The following is a 20052-nucleotide window of genomic DNA, read 5'->3' as shown; positions in this document are numbered from 1 at the left end:
AACAGCGTGTGATGCACCCATGATTGCAAAAAGCTGATTTCTGTGCACTCGTGTCAGGGGTCGACCTTGTCGTTGGACATGTTTACAGTGCAGCTTTGCAGAGTGTTTGTAGACATGAAACCTGAGTGCAGGTTAGGTTACTGTTCCATATCAGCAGCCTGGACTGTGGACACACACACAGAGAACTACCTTTAAATGGAGGACATTTACAGGCCCAAAACAAATATCTCAGATCTGTTCTTCTTTTTTCTTCTAATCATAAACACATTATTAAATTTATTGTTAAAGAGATGTGATGATATTTCTCAGTATTTGCTGGTACTGATAAATTAGTGCTCACCTTTCCACCAGGTGTAAACAGAGGTCACTGCAAATGATACAAATAACAGTGAAAATATACTGTTATTTACCTTGTTACCAGGAGCTAAACCGTGACCTTAACTGACATTGTGACTCCACCCAAAGGTGACTCCACCCAGAGGTGCTGAAGAATAATTGTTTCTGCCTGAGAGATGGCATCCAGGGCACAAAGAGCTCCCTGCTGCTGAAGACATGAGAGTGAGTGTGAGTCCACTCACTGACTCATACAGAAAAGGGATGGGATTAAATAGGTGTGTATTTCTTGCCACTCCTTTTCCATCTGTAACCTGATTGAGAACAGCTGAGCAGTACTGGAGCGTCTTTTTTGCTGTATTTGGTGTAATATTTCTTGTCTCTCTGTGTATTGTTTACATGATTGGAATTAATTGAACATTTGAAATGGAGTTGACCTCATGCTGTGTTTCATTTTAGTGTTTTTTTTTTTCTTTATGAACTGAACTAATAAAGAAAGGATCTGTGCTTCTTTTTTTTTAGCATTATTAATATGAAAAGTGTCACATTTTAATTTCATTTATTTTATTCTAATTTTTAAAATAAAATGTTATTTCTGTGGTGGTTTGTCTTTTCATTGTTTTTTTTTATGCAGAATTATTTTTATTTTATTTTTTATTTCTCCCAATTTTATCAACATACTCTTGATGTACTTTTATTTTTGGAATTTTTTTTTATGTAAGAATATGCAAAAATTATACACATACATATGTATTTATAAATATTTAGCTCATTTATTTGTTTTCTCTCAGTGTACTTACAAACTAGTTTAAATTTTCAAATTTGCTATCGTTTATTTCATTCACACATATGGTCATGTTTGTAAATGAGAACTGGTTCTCAAACATTTTAAAAGTTTATATATATATATATATTCATAGTCCTATCTTATATTTAATGCATGGACTACACTCAAGCTGCTCAGTTGCACATGCACGCATCAACATTTGTGCCAATGTACCTCAAAATATCCACCACGGACTTATGGAAATACCGTAAATGATTCATTTTTTCTTACTTTGTACAAGAATATTTAGTAAATTCAACAATTACCAGACAGCTGGAAAGAACCTGGATGGAAACTTCATTTAACTTACAATCTTACTTAAAACAAAACAAGGAGAAGCCATTCAAATGTTAATATATCAGCCCTTTTATTTTCAGAACCCTTTTCCATGTAAATGCAGAGATCACCATAATAAGATTTGAGGCAGTTAAATTCCTGCAGCCCTTCGCTCACTCAGCTTGTTCGGCTGGATTTCAGAGGCTGTGGGAGCTCAGAGTCAGTACAGAGCAAAATACTTTCTCTATTTAGGCTTCTTTCAAAGATGAGAGCCCTCTGCTGATCACTGGGTGTGCTGCCTGAGTGACAAAGAAAAAACAACAATATAAAGATTAAGCAAAGCGCACAGGTTTAAACAGGACACAATGAGTCAAAAGGCGCCTCTCAAAACTTTTTTTGCAAGAGTTTTTCTGGCCTCTGTTGCATTAAAATGACTCAGCTTGCTCGTGATCATGGAAGCAACTCTTTGTTTCTTGGACTGTTTCATTGGAAGGAGATCCAACAAAGAAAAAGAGCTCGAAATTTACAAGAAAATTTAAGAATAACCTCCTTTCAGCCTCTTCATCCAGCTCTTATTAAGGTTTCTTTGCTGTCTGAGAATGAAAATAAACTTTCCCACATCACCATATTTCACCTTATATCAGCAGTAAATCTGAGGAGGCTTTTTAAAGTCCAGCTTCAGCGGCTCTAAAGCTTCAGATCTTTATTATTGGGTCATGAAGAGTTACAAACATCTTTTGCAGTTATTTGTTGAAGGTTTAGTTTCCAAAAAAAAAAAACATGTTTGTCCAGATTTGATTGACAGTTAAACAACCCGCCAGTTGCCCTCAGGTTCAAATGCTGCTAAATGCTGATTGGTTCACAGAAACCTGACATTATATTCATACTGAGCAGCACTAGAGGTTTCATAAGAGAGGTGCTGCATTCGGAGAAACTTAAATAGAAATCTCCTGGAGGAAGATGGTGGTAGAAGTGTAACTTTCAGGGGGAAAAAACAATTATGTTGAAGCAACGACAGCAAACGTTTGAGCTGTTTTTAAACAGATTTGAAATTTAAATGAAAGTTAATTCAGACATTTCTTTATAATGGGTACTCAAATGAGTTTTACATCTGCTTCTAGAAGGTTTTTTACCCTGCACACTTCAAACAGGTGGGAAGAACCAAGCAAAAACATGTCTCTATAGATTCTCAGTCATCCAGGTCATAGTAGTCTCTGGAGCTTAAAAAAAGTGCGAGTGGACCTCTTTTTGCTTCTTGAAGACATTTAACCTCTGATCTGAAAGGCTTACTGGGCCACAAAGCCAGCACCATGACATTTTAATGCAATTATCTGTCAAATAAAATGACTTTGCAAACTTAACTTTCAGTGAAGGAAATGCTAATATTTGATTGTACATCATTCAACACCAGTTAAGACTTTTCATGTGCAGTCTACAGGAAATCACCAAAACAGGAAGTTCTGAACTGAAACAATCTGAAACTGAAGGAAATCATTTTTCAGAGTCCTGTTGTATTTGTATCTCACCTGTGTTCAGTGTCCATGACCATGACCGTGACCGCGACCACGGCCATGACCGCGACCACGACCGGGGCTTCCACCACCGCTCCCTCGACGATGCCTGTGTTTGTGCCCATGTTTTCCATGACCGCCCTCACCATCGCTGTCACTGCCGCTGCTGCCGCTGTTCCTACCGGGGCTGCCGTGGCGATCGGGGCCACATCTCCTGTGACTGTCAGAACCTCCATGGTGACCATCTCCCTTGCAGTGCCCCTCCTTTCCTTGGCCTCCCTCAGGCCCTGGACCCCACTGAGACCCCTGGCCACCTGGCAGTGGGCCACCTGGCTGTGGGCCCAAATTATATCCCGGGCCACCTGGCAGTGGGCCCAAATTACATCCCGGGCCACCTGGCAGTGGGCCACATGGCTGTGGGCCCAAATTACATCCCGGGCCACCTGGCAGTGGGCCCAAATTACATCCCGGGCCACCTGGCAGTGGGCCACATGGCTGTGGGCCCAAATTACATCCCGGGCCACCTGGCAGTGGGCCACATGGCTGTGGGCCACCTGGCTGTGGGCCCCACTGAGACCCCTGCCCACCTGGGTGTGGGCCACCTGGCTGTGGGCCCCACTGAGACCCCTGTTGACCTGGCTGTGGGCCCAAATTAAACCCCTGGTCACCTGGCATCAGAAGATAAAATTGTTGATGTTGTTGTTTTTTAAATCTGCTGTGTCAGCAAATTTTTTGCACAAAACAAGACAGTAGATTTCAGCTAGTTATATTTTGACCTCATTTGAATGAACAATGAGACATTTAATTTGTGCCCCACTGCACAGAGTCAGTGAACCAGAGATGAGCTGCGTGTCTTACCTGAATTGTTGTTGAACATCTTTGTCACCGTCAGTCTTTATGAAGGATGATCAGATTTTTATGGTGCTAAATGAAAGAAAACAGGGTGGAGCTTATTCACTCCTCAGGTAAACCGGTTTGGCTGAATACCTGTGTAATTATTGGCTTTGCAGCACATCGCCTCTAAACAATGTTAACCTTTATAGGAGCCTGTATATATGTACACACGATCATGCATAATCATTTAGTTTCTCTTGTGGTTGTTTTAAGTTTGCTCATCTAAGAAAAAGTATAAACTTTAAGCTACATTATGACAAACTGCTGTGTTTGCGATTGCTCCTAGCGGCAGCTGTTGAATGTTGGTTTAATTAAAACTTAAAGTTGATTCCAGAGAAAATTTAACATGGCTCTCCAACCCTGCAAAATTTAGAAACTTCCAAAACATTCCTTAAAATAAACTTAAATTAAACTATAATTCTAATAAAAGCAGATAAAGTAGTGTACTCACATGAAGGGCAGGCAGCAGCTACACTTTCTGTCTGTGTGCGGCAGATGCTCTGGAGCTTATGGGCACGGTCTGGTTTGGCTGCATATTCCTTTTCTTTTTTCTTTCTTTTTGCGTCACTGTAGGCGGCACATGAACTAAGAGGCGTTGTCTTTTATCTGACAAATTTCACTAAGAAGCCACTAAGATTTTTTTGTCTCTTTTTGATGCCATTTTGAGAAAAAATATATCTGTGAATAACATCTTTGTGCACATTGCTATGTAAGATTAAAACTCTTTAACCTCCTGAAACCTGAGTTCCTGTTTGCAATGCATTATTTTTTTTTTTTACCAAAATATTTTATTGTGATTTTTCACTTTGACAACACAATCATGTACCAGTCTGAACAGGCTTCTTTTATCATTACTACATGACATTAACATATAACTTTAAGCCCCATTTTGGGGCTAAAACTAAGTCGGAGAAATGAAAAACAAAGTAAAAAGTTTAATAAACCAAAATGAGAACAAAAAACACATTTTCTCAAAGCAACAGGGGTAATTTGCCATTATAAAACAGATTGGATACAATTGTAGATGTCTTTTCAGCATGACGCACTGCACGTTCCAGCAAATCAAGAGTCCAACAAGCCCTAAGTCTAAGTTCTTAATAAAGTTTATGAAGGGACCTCAAATCTTCTCAAACAGATATTGTTTGAAACAAAAAGATAAAATAAAGAAAACAAAAAAAGATATTGTTTGGATTTCTAATATATACTATTCTTTCCGGTGACAAACTAGATGATGTCTGCTTTAACCACTGGGTGGCGCTAGGTCTGTTGACTTTCTTCCAAGCCAAAGCTGTACACTTTTTTGCAGATAACAGGCTTATATCTATAAAAGAACATTCTGTTTTTATCAGAATTATGCTTCTCAGGGTATAAAGCTAATAGGAACAATTTAGGATCAGCAAACTGTAAACTAAATTGTGACAAACTGTTTGGCTCCATGAGGTAATTTCGAACATCATGCCAGACTTTAATCGTGTTTTTCAGGATAGTATTTGTGGCTTGTTTATGTTTTTTGTTTTTTTTTCTGTGTCACAGTATATGAATAAAGGAAGGGCTAATTTTAAGTTGTGGGACTCCATTTCTATCCAGTGTGGATTATCTTTGTCTGCAAAATAGAACATGATAGTCCTTAACTGTGTGGCCCAGTAATATAATTTAAAGCTGGGACACTTTAACCCCCCCCCTATAGAAAGGAAAATAAAATAAGGAGAGGCATAGCCTCAGCGTTCCATTGTTCCACATAAAGCTTAAAATGCTTTTTTTAAGCCAAATAAATGGTTCAGGAAGAGGCAATAGGGGAATACTTTTAGAGAGGTATTGATAGCATACTCATTTTCAGGACATTAGCTCTACCCAATATGGATATAGGCAGGGTTGTCCAATTGTTAATTGGAGCAGTTATTGTTTTCATTAGGTGTTCATAGTTAGATTTGACAACCTGTTCCAGTTCTGGGAAAATCTGAACACTGAGATAGTGAAAATTTCCCACTACTTTAAGTTGCATAACCTCCCTGATGGCATTAGTCCTTTCATCTATGTTTAATAACAAAATAGAGGATTTAGCATTATTTACTTTGTAGCCTGAGACTCTCCCAAACTCATGGATCACTTCCATTACAGCCGGAATCGACTTCTTTAGATCTGTCAAAAATAAAATGACATCATCAGCAAAACAGAGATTGGCGACAGCCCTTTTTGATTTTAATTGGCTTTAAAAGTATTTTGTTTAATACAATTTCTGCTGTTGGATTATTGTATAATATTTTTACCCATTTAATAAAGTTACTTCCACAACTCAACCTTTGCGGTAAATGGGGCCATTTGACCCTGCATCCAATGAAAGGAGAGCTGTATCATTAGCATTCTTTTTGACAGAATAGATTAGAATGCCTTTATTGTCATTATACAGAATGTACAACGATATTGGAGGGCCACTCCTGTTCAGTGCTCAGATGTACATATGTTTACGGAAAAAATGTCCTCAGATGGGAACAATGGGTTTATTTTACAGTATAACACATCAAAGTCAACCTGACCTAAAACATTATTGAGCAGAATGAAGTATAAGGTGCAGCACAGCGTCCCTATTTCTGGATGCAGCGTCTTAGGAGATTAAGCCTAATAATAATTTTATGAGTTTACTTTGTTCATCAAAGATTACGGTACCCCCTCTGTGAACACCCCCCCCCCCCCCCCCCCCCCCATGTACAGAATGAAACTGTTTTCCTGAAATGCAAATGATCCATTGATGATTGTAAAACTGATAAAAACAAAAGGTTTTTGAGACAACTGAGTAACATTTAATAAAATTTACTTTTTTATTGGGCCATAACTCTAGCCTGGCATTTTATTCTCAACATTGCATATAATTTCATTCAATAAAGAGTTATTTGACAGACTTAAAAAAAAAGAGCATGTTTATTTTTGTACATTTGACCCGTTATCAACTGTCTGCAGCCTTTACACATGAGGGTAAACATACCAGCTGCTATATTTGCTAGTACTGGGTTGGACCCCCTTTTGCCCTCAGAGCTGCTTTAATTCTTCATGGCACAGATTCAACAAGGTTCTGCAAACATTCCTCAGAGATTTTGGTCCATGTTGACATGACAGCATCACACAGTTGCTGCAGATTTGTCAGCAACACATCCATGATGTGAATCTCCCGTTCCACCACATCCCAAAGGCGCTCTGTTGGATTGAGATCTGCTGACTGTGGCGGTCATCTGAGCACAGAGAACTCATTGTCATGTTCAAGAAACCAGTTTGAGATGATCTGAGCTTTACGACGTTCTGTGTTATCCTGCTGGAAGCAGCCATTAGAAGATGGGTACACTGTTGGTCATAAAGGATGAACATGGTCAGCATCAATACTCAGGTAGGCTGTACTCTTTAAATTATGCTCCTAAGGGGCCAAAAGTGTGCCAAGAAAATGTCACACCATTACACCAGCAGCATCCTGAACAGTTGACACAAGGCAGGATGGATCCATGGTTTCATTTTGTTTACACCAAATTCAGACCCTACCATATCAATCTTGCAGCATAAATCAAGACTCATCAGACCAGCCAACATTTTTCCAATTGTCCAGTTTTGGTGATAAACTGTAGCCCCAGTTTCCAGTTCTTAGCTGACGGGAGTGGCACACGGTGTGGTCTTCTGCTGCTGCAGCTCATCTGCTACACATTGTGCTTTCAGAGATTCTCTTGTCTTCCTTGTAACAAGTAGTTAATTGAGTTACTGCTGCCTTTTCATCATCAACAAGGCACATTTTTTTTCAGAGAACTGATGCTCACTGGATATTTTCTCTCTTTTTTTTTTTTAGACCGTTCTCTGTAAACCCCGGAGGTGATTGTGTGGGTTGTGTCCCAGCAGATCAGCAGTTTCTGAAATACTTACTACCAACAACCACGCCGTGTTCAAAGTCACTAAAATCACCTTTTTTCCCAATTTTGATGCTCAGTTTGAATTCTTACAAGACAGAAAGTACTGCATAAAGATTTCAAATATCATGTCACGTTTGACCTCTGACCTCACTTAAACATTCCACATCTGCATTTTTTTTCAAGTTGACCCCAAAGTGTTTTAGACCTTTAAATAAAGTATTGCCAAGAGAAAGAGAATGAGCTGAGTTATTTGGAGTTAGTTAGAAATATACTCGAATAATATTATATAACAAGCTCAAGTTATTCACGACCAGCTGTATACAAATCTAAAGCCATTATCCATCACCTACTCCTACATAATGTTTGTGTACCTGTCATGCTGTCCTGTTTGTGCTGCACTACAAACTCCTCAAAGCAGGGGGAGCCACTTTGGTGGAGGTTTGCACTCCCAGAATGCTTCTTGTTGGGTACAAAGTTCTCCTGATAACTTTGTTAGACCTTTGTCCTCAGATCTGGTTTGCACCTTTATCCTTTTGTGATACAGAAATTATAAGGAAGTGAGATCAGTCTTCAGACTAACAGAACTGATGAAGGAGAACAAGCAGCATACATTTTTACCTATATGATAATCTTTTTTTTTTTTTAAGCAGCTTCATGTAAATAAGCTTCCTGTAGTATTTGGAGATAAACCTGCAAAGACACATGGAATGACTTGAGTAAGTATTATCCTGTTTGAATCCTAATCAGATTTTAATATTTCCACTTTATCAAAAGCAAAATGTTTCTGTATCCGTGCAGCACAATTACAGCTTCATCACGTTTTTACTGATTTGATCTGATCTGAATAATTGTAACATTTCCAGATAATACAGATAATTCTTTTTCAGTCTAGGGAACGATTTTACCATCTGTTGATCTTTGGATTTTTTTATTGTATCCATTTTTTAAATGTGTGATAATGGCTACATTAATGCCACCATCTTCTCTCTCTAGTTGTCTCTGATTACAGTGGCTGTCAGATATCGACAAAATGGAAAGGTACAGTAATCAAAGTTTTTTGCAACAACTCATTATCAACCTTAACTTACTGCTAGATTTATTTTTTTAAATGATGTTTTAATGACCCTGGTCATTGCTACAGTGCCACTATTTAACATTTTCTTAAACATTGTCTCCACAAGAACATCCGACTGTCTTTTTTTTTTTTTTTTTTTTTTTTTTTTTTTTTTTTTTTTTTTTTTTTTTAGCCTGTCATGTCTGGTAGATCTTGCAAGCAGAACTGTGATCTGAATGCGTTGTTGTGCCAAACATATTTGCTATTTCAAGATGAGCTCTATAGGTTCTCAATAGGCTCTTCTTGTTGTTGTTTTAACCCTTTATTTTATTTATCTGAGTTATTTTTCCACATACTATGTAACAGCCAGAGCTGACAGGCTGAAGAAGAGGAAAATAAAGAGAAGAAAAAGGGAGAGAGAAAGGGAGCAAAAAAAAAAGGGGAAAGAGCACAAGTCTATTAATCAGATAGTTCATCACTTTAACATATAAAAAAAATACTATCAATACTTGCAAAAATAAATTTGTGTGTGAAAAACAAAACTAACAAAGCATGTTACGCACACCAACAATTTTGTTGAGTTGTGATTGAGTGGGCGTTTGTGTCTGTGTCATGTTTGTGTCTGTGTCATGGAACGTACTTACCAATGAGGGCAAAACGCTGCAGCTCCACCCATCAGAAGCCAGAGGCAGGTACGGAAAGCCCCCAGAACCCCAGGCCACCAGCAGCCCACCAAGGGCCAGGAAGACCCCCGGCCACTCAGTCCAAAGACAACCGCACACCTACCCCAGCAGACGGGAGCGGGTGGTCTCAGACGGAGCCCCCCCAGTCGAGGAGCGAGGGCTCCAGGGAACCCAAGGCGATGAGAAGCCAGCCCCCCCCCAGCGGCCAGCCCCCTGCACTGGCCGGCGGCAGGGCTCCCGGGCCCACGGCACCCAAGGACCGCCCGACCCTCCACAGAGCCCCCCCCCACGCCGAAGAAGCCAACGCAGCCCCGCACCGCACCCCCAAGGGGGGCAGGCCAGTACCCACGCCAGAACACCCAGCCCCACCCAGGAACCCCGAGGCACCCCCATCCCAGGGGGGTAGGGGGGAGGAGGCAACCAGCAAGGAGCGGCCAGGAGGCAAGGCACAAGGCCCAGACCCAGGTCCAGCCATACATACAAACACACCCAGACACCCGTGTACACATTTATACACAGATACTCATACATGCCCATACATACTTACCCACACACAGATATGCCATACATACACATTCACTCACCCACCCATACTCACGGAGACGGTGACAAATACACAAAGACACACATTCATCCATAGCTACCCACCCTCTGAAGGCGGGGCAAGTGGAAACCACCCCAGGGCCAACAGCGACCCCAGGACGCCACCAGCCCGGTCCCCAAGGAACCACCCGACCCCCACCCCGGGCGAGACGCAAGAAATCGGGGTGTAAGATGACCCATCCACCCCTCCTCCTCCCCAACTTGTAGGTCTATGTGTTAATGTTTGTGAGTGAATGAGGTGTATAGGGTGCAGTTAAAATTGAGGGGACAGTTATGCCACAAGCGCCAACTGTTGGTCGTCAGCGCTTGCCCACACTGCCCCCCCAAAACCCTCCATGTCTAAAGTGCAAATAAAATTTGGAGACAGACAGTGACGAGGATCCGAGTGGGGCCACCTCAGCGGCCCATCTCATCAACCTCTGAGTAACATGCCTGCCCCAAAGGTCCTATGTGTATCAGGGTGTAAGTGTGTATGTGTTGTGAGTTATAATGACTAAAGTGCAATTAAAACGTCCGACTGTCTTGAGCCCGCTCGCTTTTAGCATTTCTTACATTATCTCTCATGCATCTCCGTGTCTGTGAATCTCTGCATAGCAAACACAATGAGGGATCAGAGGTCGCTGAGCCCAGCAGAGAGCACACTGACATCAAGGAAGATCAGCTTCCCTCTGAAAAATCGTAAGCTGTATTTCACCTCAATATTTAACATTTAACCAAACAGCCACAGAGTGTTTATGAATATTTAGCTAAATATTTCATTTGTGCATTTTAGGTTTAATAATTACTAAACTATTTATAGGTGCATGTCCAGAGGGGAGTACCAGGGGTGGCATCCCACCCCCACCCAACAATGCCACTATTAAAAATGTGAATATGTAACAATCTGAATACCAAGATGTGGCTCAGTGAAGTAAAAAAGCTTAATCAAGTAAATAAAATCATAAAACACACTGAAAAGTATTTTAAAAAATAACAAAAACACAAAAAAGTACAACAAATGTGAATGACATTAAAGTGTCTCAGTGTGCGGTGTATACAGTGCTGTGAACTGTGTTGGGTTCAAATAAAACTGAAACTACTGAGATGAGAACATAGATGATTTTCTGCTAGACTGATCCTTAGTGCTGATATATTTTTAAACTTTAACCAGTATCATCATAAAATGCCACACTGTGCATGTTACTGACTGAACTTTGATACCAATTTTTTTACTAAGACACAGTCTTGAAGTGGTAAAGTCATAAAGTCATAGTGATATGACAGTATGACACTTTCAGTAATATTTTCATGTTTTCTCTATAATGGATTTAGGGCTGATTGTTTTCTGACCTCTTTTAACTTGATTTAACTCATCATTTCATCTTCCTGCAGTCATAACTGTATGTTAAGATTTCACATTTAGTGTGTATGTGTGTCTCTTTAGGCTCCACCACAAGAGGTCAGGTTGCCCTGAGCCCAGCTGTGTGTCCATGAAGAGTGACAGCTCAAAACAAGGCCTTCTAAACGTCACCAACTTTCCCCCGCTTACAGTGCTGTCCTGAGCTCCCTTCCCAGACGTCTCAACCCCCATTCACACCTTTGTTCCAGTGACCTCAATAGGCCACAGGAAACAATGGAGCGGAGTCCTAAATTGGTTTCAACTGAAACCACTGATTAAATATGACCCACGCCCTCTTCACACCTGGGCACATGTGTTCATGCACATGATCAATAGAGGGTCATAACCACCTCCAGGGGACTACGCCCACAGGGGTTTAAATACCTGGGTCTCTCCACCATTTGGTTGAGAACTGAAGAAGCCTTTCGGATGAGAGGTGAAACGTCTTCAAGAAACAAAAAGAAGTCCAGTCGCCTTTTTCAAGCTCCAGAGAAGGCCTTCTAAACTTCCACACAGGTCACTCTACCACTGAACCAAAGTAAGCTTATTCCAACATTACTGTATATAGTTTAATGCTCACACAGTAATTGTGGAAACCATATAAAACAATGAAATGCACATGTAATTTAAAAAAAAAACAAAAAAACAGCACAGCAAATGTTGATGACATTAAAGTGGCTCAGTGTACACGGAGTATACCGTGTTGTCTGGATCCAGACCTAACACTATATTATGACAGACTGTTTTTATTTAATTTTGTGCAACTCCTGTTGTATTTATGGTAGCCCTATTTTAATCTGTGCATCATTTTCCTTTATCTTTATGGTGGTCAAGGTACACTGTATTGTCAAAAGTATTCACTCGCCCATCCAAATCACTGAATTCATGCCACAGGTGTATAAACCAAACACCTAGGCATGCAGACTGTTTCTCCAAACATTTGTGAAAGAATGGGTCGCTCTCAGGAGCTCAGAGAATTCCAGTGTGGTAACATGATAGGATGCCAACAACAGCAACTCAGCCACAAAGTGGTAGGCAGTGTAAAATCAGACAGCCTTCTGCAGACCTCCAAACTTCATGTGGCCTTCAGATTAGCTCAAGAAAAGTGCACAGAGAGCTTCATGGAATGGGTTTCTATGGCCGAGCAGCTGCATCCAAGCCTTACGTCACCAAGCACAATGCAAAGCACTGAATGCAGTGGTGTAAAGCACACCACCACTGGACTCTAGAGCACTAACACTAACGAGCGCTAACACGTTGATGTTTTCTCTATATTGATTTGGGGATTATCATTTTCTGACAACTTGATTTAACTCAGCATCTCATCTTCCTGCAGTCATAACTGTATGTTAAGATTTCACATTTAGTGTGTATGTGTGTCTCGTTAGGCTCCACCACAAGAGGTCAGGTTGCCCTGAGCCCAGCTGTGTGTCCATGAAGAGTGACAGCTCAAAACAAGGCCTTCTAAACTTCCACACAGGTCACTCTACCACTGAACCAAAGTAAGCTTATTCCAACATTACTGTACATAGTTTAATGCTCACACACTAATCTTGGAAATTCAGGTTGTAGGTGGGAAAGAGTCAGTATGAATCTTGAGCGTATTATGCAGTAAATACATTTACATTAAACTATGTCACTGTGAAGTAGGTTATAGATAAATACTAAATCTCTTACGTCAGGTGACACATCTACTGCTATAGACCAATCATACCCAAAGTGTTTTATGTGGCCCCAGGTGGGCTGTGAAGGTACTAGAAGTGGGCCGTAAGATGGCGTAGATGTCACGCATGGAATCAAGATAAGCATATATAGTATAGTCCACATTTAATTTTTGATATGCTGTCATTATAGAGTACTGTGCAAAAATATTGAGCCACCCTCCCTTTTCTTTATATTTTCTTTCCAAGCAGCCAGACTTGCTTGTAATTTTCAAAGTGGTCTTCTTCTTTGGGCATTGGCTGCTTTTTCCACTTATTTTCAGTCCAGTTCTTGTACCTGACCATTTTCAGAGAAATGTTTTTAAGGCACATAACACTGACCTATGAATCATTCAAGCATAAAAAAGGCATCTAACTCAAGTGATGATGCAGTGTTGTGCCTAAAAATAACAGATAACTTAGCAAAGAACCAATTTTAAACTGTATCTTTAGGCACTTTCTTACTAGCAGTCTGTCACAAAACACATAATTTGTTCCTATTTCTTTAGTTGAATCTATGAAAAAAAGATAACACAGTCTGACAGACATAAAATAATATTTTTGCACCAACAAGGTGATTCCCAAAGAGCTGTTAGCTTAAAGCTTGGCATATCTCAGCATGGTGTGTGTCCTTAAAAAGGAAAACTGGACAAGTGGAGGACAAAAGAAGAAGCTTCAGAACTAAAAACTATCTACAGCAGATGAGCAGCATCTGAAAGTCACGTCCTTAATAGTAAACAACCACCTCTCAGGACACAGGATCATCAGCTGATCCATCTACTGTTCACTGAAGCCTCATCTGAAATGGTCTCAGTGGAAGGTTCTTGAGGAAGGGAAACTTAAGACTTTTGCACAGTACTGCATTATAGATCCAATATTTTTAAAAAAAAGAAATACCAGTGTTTTGCTAAACAAAGGAATTAAAGTGCAAATTTTTTCTAAGGTTTAGCTCCACATTTTTAGTTTTTACAGTTTAAGGTAGGTAAATCACAAATCCCATGACAATTTGACAAAATGGGAGCTGGGGGAAAAATTAGTTTGGTATCTGACTTCATTCTTCCTGCACAGTTTTCCCACTGCTAAGAGTCTTGAGGTCAACAGTGTTCAGTCAACCCAACTGCAACAACAAACTCTGGACTCCATATTTAAGGTCTGTATGTAAATTTTGTTATTTAGTAGCACGTTCTAGTAGCAAGTGTTGCATTTTCTCTGACACATAAAACAGCTGTACTGTATTATTATCTATATGTGTATCTATGAAAGTGCTGCTGGTTCAGTTCATGCCAATTAAATGAACAATTAAATGTTGGAAAGCTCTAAATACTAAATACTTCCTTTATTATCACTTTTATATTTACTAATACTTCCATTTATACTGCCATTATGAATGGTAAACTATCTTTTTTTTAAAAAACCTGGTACTGAAGTGATAATTTTCACCAAGTTTCTAGAGCATAAAACAACAAGACATGAACAGTTTGCTTGTAGTCCATCTTTAGGACCGTGTAGTTTTAACACCGCAGTTCCAAATGAACAGCGTCCACTGTCTGGTTATTAAGTACTTTTGTGTAACTGATGTTTTGTGCTCTGAGCACCTCGTTATCTAAGTTCTTACGAGTTCTCTTTCATGTCTTTTCTTCAACTTCATGACATTTTACATTAAGATTAGCTTATATAAAGTACCAGTCAAAAGCATGTCTTTTGTCCTGTCTCTGTCCCCTCACCCTGAACCAGTCGCAGCAGATGGCTCCCCCTACCTGAGCCTGGTTCTGCTGGAGGTTTCTTCCTGTTGAAAGGGAGTTTTACCTTTCCACTGTCGCCAAGTGCTCATAGGGGGTTGTTTCGGCTGTTGGGTTTTCTCTATAATTATTGTAGGGTCTTTACTTTACAATATAAAGCGCCTTGAGGTGACTCTTTGTTGTGATTTGGTGCTATATAAATAAAATTGAATTGAATTGAATCAAAAGGACTCTGTAAGGCAATAGAAATTCTTGGTAAGCACTAGACAATGAAACTACTCAATTAGGTTGAAGCAAAAACCAACACAAAAACAATAATGATCAATAAATCCAAATGTCACATCATTTCTCCTTTCTAAATCATCAGCGGAGTCTTTCCCTTGACTTGTTGTCAATAGAACCTGCATTAACCAGCGCACTAACAGTTTATACCAGCACAGCACAAAAACAATACACAAAAAATGACCTGTGTTTTTGGGTCCATTGTATCTTCTGTTATTAATAGACCTGCTCTTTGTTCCAGCAAGTTGAAGAGAACATCCACACTTTGGTGACAAATGAACTAAACTCATTCAAGAAGATTGTGATGGGCCAAAAGGATCAGAGAAAACACGAGGAGGTAGTTTGCGGTGATAATGAAGAGGAAAGGAGGAGCAACAGAGAGGCAGTTATGAAGATCACTGTGTACTTTCTAAGGAGAATGAAGCAGAATAAACTGGCTGACTCTCTCCAGTGCAGTAAGATTTTATCATTGCATATGATGGAAAGATCCAAAGACAAATGGGAAAAACTGTGTGCATGTGTAAAATGTTAAGCTGTTGTAAATGTAAAAATAGTGAGTGTAGAAAGAAGTGTGTTGTTAAATCAGTAGGTGATACAATGACACAAAAAGATGCACTCACCAATTTCAACTCTTATTTGCCCAACTAGAATCACTTGCTGCCAAATTCAAATCAAAGTTGAAGAGGAAATTCCAGTGTGTGTTTGAGGGGATCGCTAAACCAGGAAAGCCGACCCTTCTGAATCAGATCTACACAGAACTCTACCTCACAGAGGGAGGGACTGCAGAAGTCAATGATAAACATGAGGTCAAACAGATTGAAATAGCAGCCCGAAAACCAGACAGACCAGAAACAACAATCAGACAAGAAGACATCTTTAAAGCCTCACCTGGAAGAGATGAACCAATCAGAACAGTGCTGACAAAGGGAGTGGCTGGCATTGGGAAAACAGTCTTAACACAGAAGTTCGCTCTGGACTGGGCTGAAGGCAAAGCCAACCAGGACATCCAGTTCATGTTTCCATTCACTTTCAGAGAGCTGAATGTGCTGAAGGAGAAAAAGTTCAATTTGGTGGAACTTGTTCATCACTTCTTCACTGAAACCAAAGAAGCAGGAATCTGCAGCTTTGAAGACTTCCAGGTTGTGTTCATCTTTGATGGTCTGGATGAGTGTCGACTTCCTCTGGACTTCCACAACACTGAGATCCTGACTGATGTTACAGAGTCCACCTCAGTGGATGTGTTGCTAACAAACCTCATCAGGGGGAAACTGCTTCCCTCTGCTCGACTCTGGATAACCACACGGCCTGCAGCAGCCAATCAGATCCCTCCTCGATGTGTTGACATGGTGACAGAGGTCAGAGGGTTCACTGACCCACAGAAGGAGGAGTACTTCAGGAAGAGATTTGAAGATGAGGAGAAGGCCAACAGGATCATCTCCCACATCAAGACTTCACGAAGCCTCCACATGATGTGCCACATCCCAGTCTTCTGCTGGATCACTGCTAAAGTTATGCAAACTGGAATGAGAGAACAGCTTCCCAAAAGCCTAACTGAGTTGTACATCCATTTCCTTGTGGTTCAGGCCAAAGTGAAGAACGTCAAGTATGATGGAGGAGCTGAGGCAGATCAGCACTGGAGTCCAGAGAGCCGGAAGATGATTGAGTCTCTGGGAAAACTGGCTTTTGAGCAGATGCAGAAAGGCAACCTGATCTTCTATGAATCAGACCTGACAGAGTGTGGCATCAATATCAAAGAAGCCTCGGTGTACTCAGGAGTGTTCACACAGATCTTTAAAGAGGAGAGAGGGCTGTACCAGGACAAGGTGTTCTGCTTCATCCATCTGAGTGTTCAGGAGTTTCTGGCTGCTCTTCATGTCCATGAGACATTCATCAGCTCTCGAGTCAATCTGCTGGAAGCACGACAAAGAAGCTCCAAGAAGTATGAAACAGGAAAATATTATTCTGAAGTAAACTTCTACCAGAGTGCTGTGGAAAAGGCTTTACAGAGTCCAAACGGACACCTGGACCTGTTCCTCCGGTTTCTCCTGGGTCTTTCACTGCCAATCAACCAGAGCCTCCTGAAGGATCTGTTGACAAAAACAGAGAGCAGCGGACAGTCCAGTGAAAATACTGTACAGTACCTAAAGGAGAAGATCAGAGAGAATCCTTTTTCAGACAGAAGCATTAATCTGCTTCACTGCTTGAATGAAATGATGGACAGCTCTGTAGTAGAAGAGATCCAACAGTACGTTAGTTCCACAACCTTCTCTCCAGATAAACTCTCTTCTGATCAGTGGTCAGCTGTGGTCTTCATCTTGCTGTCATCAGGAAAAGAGATGGATGCGTTTGACCTGAAGAAATACTCAGCTTCAGAGGATGTTCTTCTGAAGCTGCTCCCAGTGGTCAAAGCTTCAAAGAAATCAGTGTAAGTCTCTAGGGCTCTCAAAGAAGTTAATAGCCTTTGATATATATGCCATCAAATGGGGGAAAAGATGAACCTTCTCTTGCTTGTTGTTTTCTTCAGGTTGAGTGGCTGTAATCTGTCACACAGAAGCTGTAAAGCTCTGGCCTCAGTTCTTAGCTCTCCATCATCTAGTCTGAGAGAGCTGGACCTGAGTGGCAACGACCTGCAGGATTCAGGAGTGAAGCTGCTTTCTGAAGGACTGCAGAGTCCGCATTGCAAACTGAAAACTCTAAGGTCAGAATTTCTCAGTCTCTCAAAGACATTTTTTATGAACTCAGCAATTCAAGTCAGTTATAATATAAATATCTAATGTAAATAGGTTGTTGCTTGACTTTGTAGTTTATCTGGCTGCCTGGTATCAGAGAAAGGCTGTGCTTCTCTGGCTTCAGCTCTAAAGTCCAACTCCACCAGTCTGAGAGAGCTAGACCTAAGCTTCAATCATCCAGGAGAGAAAGGAATAAAGCTTCTCTCTGAGGTTCCAAGCCTCAAACTCAGGTACTGAGGCTTGTTCAAGGCAAAAATCAGACAGGAGAATTGCAGGAAAATTACTTTTTGATCTTCCTGTCCATGGACTGATTGCTCCAAAAGAACCTGTTTGGTAAATGTACAGCTGTAACACCAGTTACCTATGCTATACAACATTTTGAATTCTGAACTTCAGAGGATAACTTTTACCCTCTGTTTATCAGTCACAGTTTAACAATAAGTTAGCTAGCTGCTTCCTCCAGTATTCATCATGACAGGTTTCTCATTTAGTGGTATCAAATTTCTGGCCAATCAGTCAAATATCTCAGCCTTTTTCATTAAAGAAAAGTGGAAATAGTATGCTGGTGTATGAGGCAACCCCCCAAAGGATATCATAATGACTTTATGGATGTCTTCCTCTAGAGCGGACCACTGTGGAGCCTGGAGGATGAAACCTGGTGTGAAAAAGTGTAAGTGCATTTTTACCTTAGTTTAGTAAGCCACAGCAACATAGGAATGTTGAGAGTGATTTAGGTGATATGTAGATATACTTTAGTAGCCCCATAAAGTAGCCACAGACACAGAAGAAGTTATCCTGGGTTCCTGTGTGATCACCAATGTTAGTCTATTCATTTCAGTTGGTTGATGATAAATTATGATATGATAAAATTATCTATGATTATTAATCCAAGTGTAATAGTTGCATTTCATTTGTTTATTTGGCCTCTCTTTAATATCTGTGAGATAATCTGGCAATGTTTTAGGTTATATTTATACAAAAAATTAGAAAAGCAAAGTCAGGTATTCATTGTTACATCTTATTCCCCCCATCAGATGTTTGTGACCTCACACTGGAACCAAACTCAGCTCACAAAAACTTGAAGCTATCAAACAACAACAGGCAGGTGACCACGGACAGAGAGGAACACCCATATCTTGACCATCCAGAAAGATTCTACTGCTGGAAACAGCTGATGTGTAAAAATGGCATAACTGGTCGCTGTTACTGGGAGGTTGAATGTCGGGGAACATTTGGGATAGCAGTGACGTACAGAGGAATTGAAAGGAAAGGAGATAGGCCCTACTGCTGGCTTGGGGGAAATGATCTGTCATGGATTCTGGAACACACTAATCAAGGTTGGCTTGCCTGGCATGATAATAATGTACAACATGTGCCAGCACCCTCAAACACTTGGTCCTTCAAAGTTGCAGTATATCTGGACTGGCCTGCTGGTACTCTGTCCTTCTACAGCATCTCTGGTGACACTCTGACTCACCTCCACAGTTTCCAGTGCTCCTTCAAAGAACCTGTGTTCCCTGCATTTAGGTTTGGGACTCAGGTTTCATCCGTGTCTTTATGTGAGCTTCAGGAAAGAGAGTCAGCACCTTTGTAGATTATAAAAAAGAAATGCTTCAGCCAGTGGTGCACACATGTGCCCCACAGTTGCACATGTGGATCAGACTGTGTATATAGAGAAGATAGACATAGCCCATCAGCCACTGGTTGTGAACTTCCAGTGTGGCATTTTGGCTGCAGACGTGATTGTTTTTGGAGCCAGATGTGACCATATTTGGATGGGAGGGTGGAGTGCTAAGCTATAAGCTAAGGCTGGCTAGCTTGGTTAGCAAGCTGCATCTATGTTCTGTACAGGTGCCATGTGCAAACACACTTTTTGAGGCACCCTCATGTAAATGCACGGATTTTCGTCAGACTCAGTGGGAATTCAAGTTGCCTTTTGTATTTTGGGCTTAAAGATATTAGTTGTTTTCATTTTGTTTAGCTTTTTTGTAATTTTTTAAGCCATTTAGAAAATGTCAGTCCACCTTTAGTTCTCTTCTTTGATTTAGAAACACCCTTTGTTTCTGTAGTTTGTCACTTTTTTTTTTTGAGCAATAAATGATCAAATCAGACCAGCTGCATGTTGTCTCTTTTTATTCTAGTTGAGCTGCTACATAGAAA

At 40.6% G+C, this 20052-nt stretch overlaps 2 protein-coding genes across 2 annotated transcripts; one reads left to right on the top strand and one right to left on the bottom strand.

Moving 5' to 3' along the window:
- Positions 1-1510: 1510 nt before the first annotated feature.
- LOC115798635 (uncharacterized) lies at positions 1511-5953 on the bottom strand. Its single transcript, XM_030755550.1, has 4 exons — positions 5912-5953; positions 3342-3614; positions 2962-3308; positions 1511-1734 (listed from the first exon to the last, which is right to left on the bottom strand). The coding sequence occupies exons 1-4, from the start codon at positions 5951-5953 to the stop codon at positions 1719-1721; spliced, it is 678 nt and encodes a 225-aa protein (XP_030611410.1). The 3' UTR covers positions 1511-1718.
- Positions 5954-11852: 5899 nt separating this feature from the next.
- Positions 11853-19820, top strand: LOC115797076 (NLR family CARD domain-containing protein 3-like). The gene is made up of 9 exons (XM_030753556.1): positions 11853-11980; positions 12831-12944; positions 14211-14292; positions 15405-15618; positions 15812-17588; positions 17688-17861; positions 17967-18122; positions 18516-18562; positions 18927-19820. Exons 2-9 carry the CDS (start codon positions 12877-12879, stop codon positions 19484-19486), a joined length of 3078 nt encoding a protein of 1025 aa, XP_030609416.1. The 5' UTR covers positions 11853-11980; positions 12831-12876; the 3' UTR covers positions 19487-19820.
- The last annotated feature ends 232 nt before the right edge of the window (positions 19821-20052 follow it).

Source organism: Archocentrus centrarchus, chromosome 2 (genome assembly GCF_007364275.1).
Source record: "Archocentrus centrarchus isolate MPI-CPG fArcCen1 chromosome 2, fArcCen1, whole genome shotgun sequence".
NCBI lineage: Eukaryota > Metazoa > Chordata > Actinopteri > Cichliformes > Cichlidae > Archocentrus > Archocentrus centrarchus.
The sequence above is the reverse complement of the archived record's forward strand: the minus strand, read 5'-3'. Positions and strand labels throughout refer to the sequence as shown.